Source organism: Zootoca vivipara, chromosome 3, assembly GCF_963506605.1.
Source record: "Zootoca vivipara chromosome 3, rZooViv1.1, whole genome shotgun sequence".
NCBI classification, from domain to species: Eukaryota; Metazoa; Chordata; class Lepidosauria; order Squamata; family Lacertidae; genus Zootoca; species Zootoca vivipara.
Window position 1 is genome coordinate 4,000,338 of NC_083278.1, and position 14,052 is coordinate 4,014,389.

The following is a 14,052-nucleotide window of genomic DNA, read 5'->3' on the forward strand; positions in this document are numbered from 1 at the left end:
TTGGAAATGTGTGAAAGCATCCATGTTTGACAAGTTCACGTAAATTCATTTCATTGCATGTACATGTGCTGATGAAGGTTCTGTATATGCCATTTAAAAAGATGGTCCACATGTAGCTTTTTTTCTTTTCTCATACGCATAATTTATCAATTATTTATCACATTAGTTTGTTGACCAGGCGTTGAGCTGGATAGATGAGTCCATTTAATGTTGCATTCTAATAAATTTATTGTTACTTTTCAACATTTTTATGTGGGATTAAAGTTTAATTTTGCTTTTTCATGCTATTTAGCAATGCCACCATTTTTTATCCTCGCCCAACTCAATGTTTGAGCTCTGCTTTAGAGGCCGGGATCTGTTCATCCTTCTGTGTGTTGAATTATGGCAACTGACTTTTAGGAAATTATTGGTCTCTAATATCACTTGTTTCAAGACAGGGTCATTAAGAAACGTTCCATCGTCATATATGAATTTCAGACTTTTCTAAAAAAAACACCATGTTATTTGTCCTAGTTCTGGGGCTTGAGAGGTATAGTAAACCTGAGGGAGGGCTGGCCCAAGGCATTATGGCACCCGAGACGGACGTCAAATGGTACCCCGCTCTACGCCAGGGAAAAAGGGGTGAGGGAAGATCAACAACAGGAACGAGAGGGAAGATCGACATTGGGATCTGCTGCCCTAGTGGATCTTGCCTCATGGGTGGGGCGGCCCTGATCTGAGGGTGTTGCTATCGAGTGCCAATATCTGTTGTTGTTTTTAAAATGTTTTTGTAGGACTATTGGTCAGTAGTCTGCCTGTTTTTCCTACTATTTCAAAGCATTTATGTTTAGTATGCACATGTTTTTACATGTTTTATAAGTATCTACTGTTTCCAATTTTTGCTTTGCTCTTAAAAACTTCCTTAGATTCTGTTTCCTTACGTTTCATTTCAAAATAAATTCATTTTGACCTTGCATTTTTCTCTTGTTGTTGTCTTGTCTTACTAAATTACTGAAAGTATTATTATTAATAATACTAATATATTATTTATACCTCACCCATCTGGCTGGGTTTCCCCAGCCACTCTGGGCAGCTTCCAACAAAATATTAAAATACGATTGTCTGTTAAACATTAAAAGCTTCCCTAAGCAGGGCTGCCTTCAGATGTCTTCTTAAAGTCTGGTAGTTGTTGTTCTCTTTGACATCTGGTGGGAAGGTGTTCCACAGGGAGGGTGCCACTACTGAAAAGGCCCTCTGCCTAGTTCCCTGTAACTTGGCTTCTCGCAACGAGGGAACCGCCAGAAGGCCCTCGGTGCTGGACCTCAGTGTCCAGGCAGAACGATGGAGGTGGAGACGCTCCTTCAGGTATACTGGACCGAGGCCATTTAGGGACTTAAAGGTCAGCACCAACACTTTGAATTGTGCTTGGAAACGTACTGGGAGCCAATGTAGATCTTTCAAGACCGATGTTATGTGGTCTCGGTGCCCACTCCATAAATACTTATGAACATCCTCAAGCTTTACATGTATCCCACATGGTTAAGATTGATGCTTCCTTTGTTTTGCTACTTTGAAGGATTTCAGTTCATTTTTTTTTTACTTTCTCAGTTATTCTTTTTCATACATTAATGAGTTATTCAATTTCCAAATTTTGCTTTTTAGCTCATTGATAAAACATTAAGTTGAACATAGTTTTTAAAAAACAACAACACGTTTTTCCAGCATGCTTAGAAGTTATTAAAACACACCTTTATTTTGTCAATGTGTCTGTTGTACTGATGGAAGAAGGGATGGGAAAAGGGGGAACCAGTTGTTCAATTTGTGGAGGGAAAGGACTGTCAAAAATTATCAAAAATTCTAAGTTTGTTGCCACACATGTGCTGAAAGGCAACATCCTCCTGAATTCTGAGGGGAAGGAAGAAAGTGTAGTTATTCAGTGGTGATGAAAGCCACTCTCTACATAATCAGATAATTTAATTGCCATTTTCCAGGACTCAATCTTGGCACTGAAACTCTAGGCTGAGTCCTGATGAAGGCATACTTTAAACCAGGAAGGAATGCATAGGGGAGGGAGAAGCTGTAGTCATTTTGGCAAGTGGAAGGAACTCTGTATAGGCTGAGAGGCACTCTATTATTGTTTCTCCTTAAGAATTCTGTGTCACCAGGTGATCTTCCTTGACTGTAAAATGAGATTATAGGTGCAATGTACTGCTTTTGCCATCTCTATTTGTGGCACACGGTGCCTGGGTTGTGTTGGCACTGCTATTTCCTCCACCACCCCCCGTATGATGTTGGCTTGTCACAGTTCACCTATGGCACCAGCCAATAAGTGACGATTTTCATCTGTGATGTTGAAGGTTCATTGAGGTTTGTGCTAAAACTACCTATTAATCATCACTGAAGCCTGAGCAGAAATGGCCAATTACCGTTCCACAGGGAAAAGAAATTGACATCACTTTGGGTTAGCTCTGACATAAAGCCAGGAGGAGGTGATGGCTGGGCCCCATTGTGATCAGGGACGGCAGTGTGTTCACTTTCTTTTGGAGGCTCAGGATCGTCTGGTATGAATTCCTCAATGATGACATCATCACTTTCATTAGGACGCAGAGGTTTTGTTTTTGGAACCATGCCTCTCATCTCGTGTATGTTTTTATCTGTATCCTGAGCAGCAGCTTTCCTCCAGGAACTTTTATTATCCACCAATTCCTCTACAAAACAAATATGCAAAAAGAGGGACAGTCAGCTAATCTTCTCAAACAAAAAAAAATCTATTTCTCAAATGAAAATGCCACTTCTGCTTACATTCTTGTGATAATCTAGACAACTTTTGATAAAAAATTAAAAACTTATCCTTAAACTAGTTCCTTAGAAGAGATCAGCAAAAATATTAAAGTAGAAACTTAACTGGAAATATCTAATCAGCTTGTTGTTCATGTGCTAGGAACTTGATCCTAATACTCCACACCCAAAAAATATTTGTCTCCTAAATTACTGTGCTGTGTTAGAAATAAGGTATTACATTCATGCACTGTGGTCTTTGATCAAAAGCACTGGGTTCTTGTAATTACTCATGAAGCATATGAACATTGGTCGGAACTGCCTGCAATTTTGGGTTACTTGAGGCTTAATCAGTGCAGATCTAGCCTCCCTTATCTCAAGTGCCTGTGTAGACAACCTGCAGGAAAATATGAATCCAATTCAGGAACTCAGTTTTTCAAGGAAGCAACACTCATCTGGAAGCTACAGACTAGATTTATACATCAGTTTCTGCTACACTTTTGTAAACAGAAAATAACAGGTTCTGTTACTGAAATGAATAGAGATGGGGGAGAAATTAAATTCAGTTTGCATTTAAAGCCAAATTTCTCACATTTGCCTTTTCTGAAACAATACGAGAACCAAAACATAACCATCCTTCAAAAATTGTATTTTTCTGAATACTGAAATGCAGTTCTCCAATCAACCAATGTTTACTAAAATGCATAATTAGGTAAGTGTGCATTAAAAATGCATATATTAATAAAAATGCATTATATTAGGAGACATTGCTTGCAAAAATATGTACATTAATAAAAATAGATTACAAAAATGTGTTTATTAGATGACACACACTAGAATGCTGATGAATTTTCAAATTGCTGCAGAAATGTGGCAAATTTAAGATCAGAAAAATCAAAACCTAAGAGGACCAAAACTGACAAATCCTTTTATCTCTATTAATGAGTGAATGAATGCAAATTACAAAACTCTTAATTTAGTGCTGCAAAATCTGAGGAATTTGTTAAATGTGGGGAAAGGATGCAAGGAAAATTGGTTGGGGAGTGATATGAGGAGAGAGAGAGAGAGAGAGAGAGAGAGAGAGAGAGAGAGAGAGAGAGAGAGAGAGAGAGAGAGCACTACCTAAGGATAGATTGAATGCATTTTTATGCAAAATAAAAATAATGGATCTATGACAACAATCTGGATAGAAAAGTTGTTTTCAATACCATATGATTCTGTGACATCCATGACCTCATCATCTGGCTGTGGCTGAAACAGTTCTGATGCACCTGCATTGTAAACGATGAAGCTGACATCCATTGGTTCAAATGCTCTGTTGTGGCAAAGCTCACCATCGGAAATGGTAGGACTTTGTGGTGCAATACAAAGTTTATTGGACTTTGAAGGATGGTGTTTGGGCGTTGATGTTTTCTGGGGTTTCCCCCCCTCTTTTTTATCTTTACTTACTTTGTCTTTGGCCTTGTTACTTTCTTTCTTTGGTGATTCTAAAAACAAAGGAAATGTAAGATATGCCCCTTAAAATAATTTCATCTGTAGAAAGATAGATAAATATTTATGAAACATTCCCTAATGTTCATTTTTTAAAAAAATGTGGTTTATGCACAACCACTTTGTGGACCACTCGTTTTAGGCTTTCATTCTTCTTTTTTACATGTACAAAAGTATCAGAATCAGCCTTTGTACACTGATAAGCTTTCTCACACCTGGGTGAAGACTTCAAGCTTTTAGTCATCTCCTACTTCTATTAACTCTAGAAATTATGGGAGAGAAACTGGTACCCAAGACTTTAAGGGGAATCTGCCCACCCATACTCATAACAATATTCATCTCGGTGTCTCTAGCCCTGGCTTACTCAAACTTTTGTTGTTTGGGTACAGTGGGAACTGAACCTTCTCTAACTGAACAGGTCAACTGACAGGCTTGCTCTTAATGCAAATGCATCTGAAAGATATATTTGTATGTGTCAGCATGGAGGGGGTGCATGCAAAAAGAGCTGCAGAATAAGAGGAGGCAGCATGGAGATAGGGTCAGTTTGTATGCAAGAGAGAGTTAGAAAAAGGAAGTGAAGGTGTGCCTGTGCAAAGGAAGAGGAAAAGGCATTGAAATGGGGGTGATCTGTGGGCAAGGGAGAATTGAGAAGAGGAGGAAAGTGAAGGAAAAACGAAAGTGAAAAGAGGGGTCCAAAGAGGGTTGCAAAAAACAAGGGTGTATGAGGCATAGGACTGGGGCTGGAGGAAAGCAGGAGCATGGCAGGGTCTGAAGAATAAGAAAAAATGGTGGCCTGACAGCTGAACGGAAGGTGACAAGTGTGCTGAGCAGTTGCAATGTGTGGGAGGAGGAAGATGTGGGAGGTTGCAGAAGGTGTGGTTTGTGCAGAAGGCGGCTTGCACAAAAAGAGAGGGAGGAGGCACAGACATCAGAAGAATAATAATATTTGTATGCCTCCCATCTGACTGGGCGGTTCCCAACTGAATATTAAAAAACGATAAAACATCAAACATTAAAAACTTCCCTAAATGTGATGAAGGTGAAACTGGGTGCAAAGCAGTGCTGCAGAAGAGAGAGAAGTGACTTCAGAAATGGGGCTGGGAAGGTTAAAAGTAACCACTGAGCCTAGGGCTTGCTGATCAGAAGGTCGGTGGTTCGAATCCCTGTGACAGGGTGAGCTCCCGTTGCTTGGTCCCAGCTCCTGCCAACCTAGCAGTTCGAAAGCATGTCAAAATGCAAGCAGATAAATAGGAACTGCTACAGCGGGAAGGTAAACGCCGTTTCCGTGTGCTGCTCTGGTTCGCCAGAAGCAGCTTTGTCGTGCTGGCCACATGAGCTGGAAGCTATACGCCGGCTCCCTCGGCCAATAATGCGAGATGAGCGCGCAACCCCAGAGTCGGTCACGACTGGACCTAATGGTCAGGGGTTCCCTTTACCTTTTTAAGGTTAGTTGTTAGCTGCATGGGGTGGGGAGGGGGAGCTTTATGGGAGTGAGCTTGGGTGCAGGCCATAGTCATAGCAATGGGTTCACACAGATTGTTCCCAGTATTGATTCTATTTAATTGGACAGAGGGTTAGGGCTAGTCTAGGAGGAGTGAAATGTTGAATAAAGACCTTGTCATTGTTTTTAATAATAGTAAGACATTTTTATTGAAGGAAAATATAAATTGCAATCTGTTCTGCTCCAGGAAACAGTCTCTTCCTTCTGCAAAGGACTTTGTTGAGAGCAGCAAGAATGGCATGGACACAAATGTGGGAAATGGTCATTGCAGTGTTTGGAGGGCTCAGAGTCTGTACAAATGGATCCTCCTACCTTTGCTCTTGGGCCTCTGGCTCTCCTTCCACTTTTTTCTGTTTGCTTCAATATTCTGCACCAAGTGTTCTTCAAAGCTTGCTATATCCAATGAAATTAAGAGATTTCTCTCTGTGCAAGTCCCACTTTCAGTTTTTACACTTCTCCGACTAAAGCTTTCTTCCTCTTCAAAACTGTTCCCACTAAGGTTTGGTTTATCTTCATCTTCAATTGACCCTGACCTTTACAAAAGGAAAGAAAACTGTAAGTAATGAGTTAGGCTGAAATTGTTGAATTAATTTTTAAGGTTTTAGAGTTCTGGATAAGCAACTGACATTTAAAAATTGGCATGGAAAAAAGCACTGATTGTTACCTGGCACCCCAATCTGTACCAAGCAGTACCAGGAGTTGCAACTTCTCCAATCAGCAGCCAAGGTCATCCTGCCCTTGTCCTCTTTCCCCCCAGTACATCTCTCACCAAAAACCCTAACCTTATGTTAAGACACTATTCCCTAATAGCTCACCTTGGTAACCTGCCTCTTGCATTGCCAATGGCTCTTAATGGATCTACACTTAATTAGCCAGGCCAGGCTGCTTTGCATGAATTTGGCAGCTTGCATTTTCCCTTCCTATCCCAAACATTAGTTAGAATCTGGCATGCATTCATTTATTGGTTTTAGGGGTTTGGGTCTTTCCCCAAACATATACCATCATATATTTTAAAACACCAGAAAATATATACAGTATAATAATGAGAGAAAATCAATGGCCTCTTTTTCAGGAACAGAAATGAACACTGGGACAATCAAAGGCAGCTATTGTGGGACTTTTTAAAGACTTATCAGTCTCCTAGTGCGGTCCAATTCACCCTTTCACTGGAAATAAAGTGAAATACTGATTTCAAAATTTTACTCCAATTCAACATTTTAAAAACTAATCTCACATTACAAAAACATAGTCTAACATGAAAGTTACTGGAATGCAGTAAACTCACAGTGTTAACTTAAAATTCCTCATTGGGCTGTTAGGAAGCCCTGGAGGAGAAAAGAGAAGAAATGCATAGATGAAATACTGGGCTCGTAACAGAACAAAAAATAAAAAAATGAAAGGTTGGGGAGTTAAATGAAGAACAATTATTTAAACAAAACTGAAAATGAGTTAATATCTTGCCAGTATCATATACCATGGTGATGAGCAATTTGTACAAAATAAGGATAACAATAACAAACTAACTAGGTACAAACTAACAAAAAAAAGCAAGAAGAACAGTCATACCCAGAAGAATACCCAGAATCTCTGCTAGAGGAACATCCAGTTTCAAAAGCTTCATATATGAGAGGCTCAACAATTTTCTCAGCTGCTTCAATTACAAGAGAAAAAACTGGTTTCACTATGACATCAATAAAGCCTGAAAAGAAGAAAACATCCAGACATAATTCTTTGATTTCTTGTTCTAGATGAAGAAACATTATTCAGTACAGAGCTCATGGGTCTAGGACTCAGCTACATTAGTCTATTTATAACGTTATAGATGCATTATAACAATGTGACATCAGATAGCTCTGTACAGCTGAAATCCAAAGTCAATCAGTTCCAGTGTGAGCTTTAAAATGTTTTTCCCATAGCATTTTTATAGCTGTGTAGATCCAGCCCTGGTCTGAGATGAGTGGAGATATTTTGGGTAAAACTATGATATATATCTGGAAAGGGTTCTAAAGAGGCAAGTCCCTCCAAAAGAGTTAAATTATTATTATTATTATTAGTAGTAGTAGTAGTAGTAGTAGTACACTAAGCTATGGTTTAATAAACATGGTTTAGGGTCATGTGTGAATCAGGTCCTGAGTCCATGCAAACATGCAGGTTCCTGGAGAGGAGTTTGCAGCTGCCTGCCTCCTCCCTTTTCTTTTTTGCTTCCATACTGACCTAAGACATCATGGCTAATAAGGATAGAGCTTAACCACAAGTCCTGGTTCGGACAACACCCTAAGCCAAATGTTAGCTTAGCTTGGGGGTCCTGGGAGCAGCAAAGTGGGTGTGAGCTCCTCTCCACAAGCTCATATGCTAGTTTGAGCTCACTAAGTCAAAGTTTGGCTTAGCATGTCGGCACCAGGGCAATATGGTAAGTTCAACCGGTCCTGCCGCAGCCATTCTAGTTTTCTCCTGGCGGAGGCCTGGTCACCCAAAGTAATGAGAGAGTGGCTAGAATGTCTTGCATAAACTCTCAGCATATCCAAGTCTCCTATAAGCACCAATACCTATTAATACGTAGGATTCAGACATGGCAAAGCTCAGCCTATAGCTTGCATCCCCAGTAATAGCTCCCGGTTCACTTTAGAGGCAGGCCAAGTAGCCCTGGTTACTTGGCCTGCCAAGGCTGGCTATATGTTCCTGTGGCAGTCACCACAGGAAAAGGCCTGGGGTGCTCAGGCCTCGAGTGGAAATGTTGAGCTTGATGGCGAAGGCCAGCATGAAGGCCACAAGCAGGAGACCTGGTAGATGAGGCGCAGAAAATTAGTAGAAGTGCAGCTCTGCCAGAGCTGGTCTAGCATTTGGAGAGAAGCACAGCTCAGTGAGCATTCCCTTGTCAACCATATAAGATAAAAAGGAAACACATACCGTATATTTCGGCGTATAAGACGACTGGGCGTATAAGACGACCCCCAACTTTTCCAGTTAAAATATAGCGTTTGGGATATACTCACTGTATAAGAAATATGACCCAGCGTATAAGACGACCCCTGACTTTTGAGAAGATTTTCCTGGTGGAATGCGGCAAGGCGGTATTCCCAGTCCCCTTGTGTCATGCGGCGGAGGCTGTCCTTGGTGGTCCGCACCATGCGCTCCGCTTGGCCATTGGTGGCAGGGTGGAATGGTGCTGAGCGGATGTGGCGGATGGCGTTCTGCGCTGTGAAGGTCTGGAACTCCTCTGACGTAAATGCGGTTCCATTGTCCGAGACGAGGGTGTCAGGGAGCCCGTGGGTTGCAAACAGCTTACGTAGTACCCGGATGGCTGCCGCCGTAGAAGTGGACGGTACCAGTGCGACCTCCAGCCATTTGGTGTAGGAATCCACCACTATGAATAATGTTTTTCCCTGGAAGGGGCCAGCGAAGTCCACGTGCAAGCGTGACCATGGATCTCGGGCGGACTCCCAGGGCTGGACTGGGGCCCTTGGGGGATCCGGGCGGGATTTTTGGCAGGTCTGGCAGTGTTGGACCCAGGCCTCTATCTCTCTGTCAATCCCCGGCCACCACACATAACTCCTGGCAAGGGCCTTCATCCTCACTACCCCTGGGTGTGTCTCATGTAGGGCTGTGAGGACCCTTTTGCGGAGGGGCTGGGGAACAACGACCCTGCTTCCCCATAACAGGCACCCCTTGTGGGCCGACAGTTCATGTTTGCGGGTTGTGTAGCCAGCGAATTCTGGCCCGGGGCTGCTGCTGGGCCATCCTCGCCACACCCAGTCCAGGATCCGGGAGATGACCCTATCTTTTGTGGAATGGTGCGCAACTTCTTGTGCCTGAATGGGTCGGTCGGGAAGCAGTTCCAGGGTCATAACCTCTTGTGCAGGTGCTGGGTTGGGGCCTGTTTCTGGTAGTGGTAGCCTGCTGAGGGCGTCTGCGTGTCCCATCGCCTTCCCAGGGCGGTGGATTAGTGCATACTGGTAGCCGGCAAGGAAAATTGACCACCTGAGGACGCGGGGAGACAACACTTGGGGGGTCTGCTTCTCGGGGGCAAACAGGCCAAGCAACGGCTTGTGGTCAGTCACTATGGTAAAGGGCCGCCCGTACAAGAAATCATTGAATTTTTTTACGTCCTTCACGATTGCCAGACCCTCCTTGTCAATTTGTGAGTAGTTTCGTTCGGCTGCAGCAAGCGTCTGGGAGAAGTATGCCACCGGCACCTCTCTTCCATCCGGGAGTTGGTGTCCCAGGACAGCGCCAATGCCATAGGGAGAGGCGTCGCATGCCAGCACCACTGGCAGCCTCTCGTCGAAGTGTGCCAAGATCGAGTTCGAGACGAGCAAGTCCTTGACTGCCTGGAATGCGGCCCTTTGCCGCTGGCCCCACACCCAAGGGGCCCTTTTATCTAGGAGTCTGTGTAGGGGCTCCGCTACCGCTGCCTTATGGGGAAGGAAGGCATGGTAAAAGTTCAATAGTCCCAAGAATGACTGAAGTTCGGGCTTGCTCTTGGGGGCTGGGGCCTCACAAATGGCCCGTACCTTGTCACCGGTTGGATGGACCCCTTCCGCGTCCACCTTAAATCCCAGAAAGTCCACCTGCGGCACTCCTAGTAAACACTTTTCCCGCTTCACCTTGAGGCCCGCCGTCTGGAAACGGTGCAGGACGGAGCGGAGGCAGTCCTCAAATTCCTCTGGTGTGGGCCTGGCGATCAGCACATCATCGAAGAAGGGGGTGACGCCAGGAATCCCTTTAAGGAGAGAGTCCATTAGATTCTGGAATATGCCTGGTGCCACGCTAACGCCAAATTGCAGCCGCTTTACTCTGAATGCCCCTCTGTGCGTCACGATCGTCTGAGCCTCTGCTGTGGCTTCGTCCACAGGCAACTGTTGATACGCTTGGGCCAAGTCCAGTTTGCCAAAGATTTCTGACCCAGCCAGTGTGGCGAGGACATGGCTGACCACTGGCACTGGGTATGCATGGGCCGTGAGAGCCTTGTTTATGGTGCATTTGTAGTCTGCACAGATGCGGACCGAACCGTTAGGCTTGACGGGTGTGACGATCGGGGTTTCCCAGGGTGCATTAGGCACTGGCTCCAGCACTCCTTGCTCCACGAGCCGGTCCAATTCTTCGTCTATGCGGGGTTTCAGGGCGAACGGGACCCGACGGGCCTTGTGCCTGATGGGTCATACCGCGGGGTCTAGCTTAGGGCAATGGGGGGGCCTGTATATCGTCCCAATGCCCTGTCGAAAACCCCCGGAAACTCTTTGCATATGGCGTCCACGTCCACTTGTAAGCTAGTGTGGTTCACCCCAGTAACGGCTAGCCCCAGTGGTCCAAACCATGCCAGTCCCAGTAAGCTAACGTAGGGGCCCTTAACTACCAGCAAGTCCAGTTGTTGCTTTCGCCCTCGATATTGCACCCTGAAGGTCCCCACCCCCATTGTGGGGACCTTACGTTTCTGGAAGTCCCGGAGGGTGAATGGGGCCGGCCTTAGTTTGGGACCCCCATTAGGGCACAGTTCCCTTAATGTTCGGGCCGAGATTATGGATAGAGTTGAACCCGTGTCCAGCTCCATGCGGCATGGGGCTCCCTCTATCTGTACCTCTACATAAATTTTCTCTGTGTTGGGATGGGGCAACTGGAATACCTGGTAGTCTGTGATCTCAGTTGAGTTGCCTTGGTGCATGGTGCCGTGTGACCTGGGGCTCCTGGGTCGGTCATCAGATACTTGTCGACGGGTGAGCCGAGCCCGACACACCCGGGCTATGTGTCCCAATTTTCTGCACTGCCTGCACTCTGCGTTGCGGAAACGGCAGGTCCTCCTCTCGTGGTTCTCCCCACAGCTTGCACAGTTCCCTCCTTCTCGTCGAGGCTGCTGTGGTGTGTGTGCTGCTTGAGTGCGCCGCTGTACTCGGTGTACTTCCTCCCTGTCAGATTCTGAGTCGTCGTTGAGGTCTTCGTGGTGGACCCTCAGTTGGGATGGTGGGGCCGGTCGTGCCTCTTGCGTTGACCTCTCGGCAGCTTCGGTTGCCAGGGCTTCCTCCAGAGCAACCTGGAACGTGAGGTCCTTTTTGGCGTAGAGGCGTCGTTGCAACATCTCGTCCCTCAGGCCACCGACGAGGCGGTCACGAAGCATGTTTTCCAACTCTGAGAAGTTGCATAACCGGGCGGCTTGGCGGAGGGAGGTCACAAACCCAGTTATGGTTTCCCCCGGGGCTTGCCGCTTTGCGTAGAAGGCATTTCGGCAAGCCACCACTGAGGGCTGTGGCGAGAAGTGCTCCTTCAGCCGATCCATTATTGTTTTGTAGGAGACGGTAGCGACATCTCTAGGTGCAAGGAGAGCCCGGGCGATTTCAAACGTCTCCTCTCCACAGACGCTGAAGAATGTCGCCCTCTTCATGGCATCGTTGGTGACTTCTTTCGCTTGCAGGAGGAAGCTGAAACGGGCGGCGTACCCTTCCCAGTCTCCCGATGCTGGTTTGAATTGTGAGAAGCTGCTGTCGGTTGCCATTCTGGGTTCCTTGGGTCCTGGAGCTGAAGCCTGGATGCACGGTGTGATGCAGCGATGCGGCAGGTGGCGGTGCTGCGGTGCAGTGTGTGGTGGCAGTCAGCTCAGCAGGATCCCACCTTCGTCGCCAGTGAAATATACTCGGAGTTGAGAGTGAATTTCATGCTCTTTATTCAGCTCATAGTCATCCAGGAGAAGAAGAGAAGAATGGCTCTTTTCCCAAAACCATCTGCTTATATACATTATTTACACAATGGGCCTTGCGTGATTGGCTACTTCAGGGCTACAACTGTGGGCCAATCAGGTTGTGGATTGACTTCTGCCTGCAGCCTGATTGGCTGCTCCTACAGGCCAATCAGGTTGCAGATTCACTTCTACCAGCCGCCTGATTGGCTACCCCTGCAGGCCAATCAGGTTGTGGATTCACTTCCACCTGGAGTTGGATTGGTAGCTCCTGCGGACCAATCAGACTGCTGATTCTGAATCCTATTGTTCTAGGATTCAGCTCAGTACATAATACCTGGGTTAAAAAGTAGTCTTATACGCAGGAATATACTGTATATTAGTCCAAGCAGGCACCAGAGCAAACAACATGAAATGCACACTTAAGACAACCCCGTATCTGATGATGTAAAAAAAATTAACAACAGTTGTAATAAAATGATAAACAGTAAGTGCATATCATTTAAGCATTTATCTCATAAGCGTTTATACCACAGATTTAGAAAGGTCCCATCAGCGCCAAAAGGGCGCTGTAATGAGCATAGCTGCCAAGTTTTCCCTTTTCTCGCGAGGAAGCCTATTCAGCATAAGGGAAAATCCCTTTAAAAAAGGGATAACTTGGCAGCTATGTGTAATGAGTAGAGTCAAAGAACTCATTAGAGGCAAGGGCGTTTCCTTTAGAAACTTGTGCAAATGAAGAGAACCAAAAGGAACATAAACTTTGGCAAAATCAATACAGCCAGGCAATAAGGGGTGCTTTAAAGAATTCAAAGAGCACATTGCTGAAAACAATGGAGAAAGTGGGCAGAGATAAGTTTCTCCTTTCATAACACTAGAGCTTGTGGGCATCAAAGAAGCTGAATGTTGGAAGATTACGACAGACAAAAGAAAATACTTCTTCACACAGTGCATAATTTAACTATGGAATTAACTCCCTCAAGAAATGGTTTACCAGTACAGTGGTACCTCGGTTTATGAACACAATTGGTTCCGGAAGTCTGTTCATAAACCGAAGTGTTCATAAACCGAAGCAACCTTTCCCATTGAAAATAATGGAAAGAGGATTAATCCGTTCCACACGATGAAAAACACCCCCTAAAGCAGCAATTTAACAAAAATTTACTGTCTACCAAGAGGTTTCCTAGGCCTATGGAGGCCTCCACGGAGGCATCGGAGCGTCCGTGATTGGGACGCAGCCATGGAAGCGCTCTGATGCCTTCACGGAGGCAAACTGTGCAGAAAGAAGCCTTTCCCCGATGCAAGTGCCCTGCGCTGCGGCCGCGTCTCAGTCAAGGCGGCTGAGTAAAGCGCGGGAAACCGGGGGGGGGGGGTTCCCCTTTGGAAGCTCTTACCGCGCGTTTAGGAAAGGGCTCCCAGCAGCAGCAGCAGCAGCAGTGAGAGGCTTGGCGAGTCGTTTTGCTGCACGGGGGTGGCGGCGCTCGCAGCTCTCCTTCCCTCTCTTCGCGGTGCCGGCCAGGCGACCTTCCTGAAGCCTCCTCAGAGCAGCCGCCGCCACCACCAGACGCCAGGACTGGCCGGGGTGGCTCGTGGTGCGTCTGGCTTTGGTTGGAGCGGCGGCGACAATGGCGGCTTCTCTCAA

At 45.7% G+C, this 14,052-nt stretch overlaps 1 protein-coding gene across 3 annotated transcripts in view; it reads right to left on the bottom strand.

Moving 5' to 3' along the window:
- Positions 1–14,052, bottom strand: part of LOC118082597 (dual specificity calcium/calmodulin-dependent 3',5'-cyclic nucleotide phosphodiesterase 1A-like) — a 43,087-nt gene that overhangs the window by 4,291 nt on the left and 24,744 nt on the right. For 2 of the 3 annotated variants that reach the window (XM_035110326.2, XM_035110323.2), the window contains exons 11-14: positions 7,316–7,448; positions 6,062–6,282; positions 3,966–4,244; positions 2,406–2,687 (exon numbers count right to left, since the gene is read on the bottom strand). In XM_035110326.2, the coding sequence (XP_034966217.1) occupies positions 2,406–2,687; positions 3,966–4,244; positions 6,062–6,282; positions 7,316–7,448 (915 nt within the window). Of the gene's footprint in view, positions 1–1,727; positions 1,885–2,405; positions 2,688–3,965; positions 4,245–6,061; positions 6,283–7,315; positions 7,449–14,052 lie in introns of all 3 variants that reach the window. The other variant, XM_035110324.2, reaches the window with a different exon arrangement.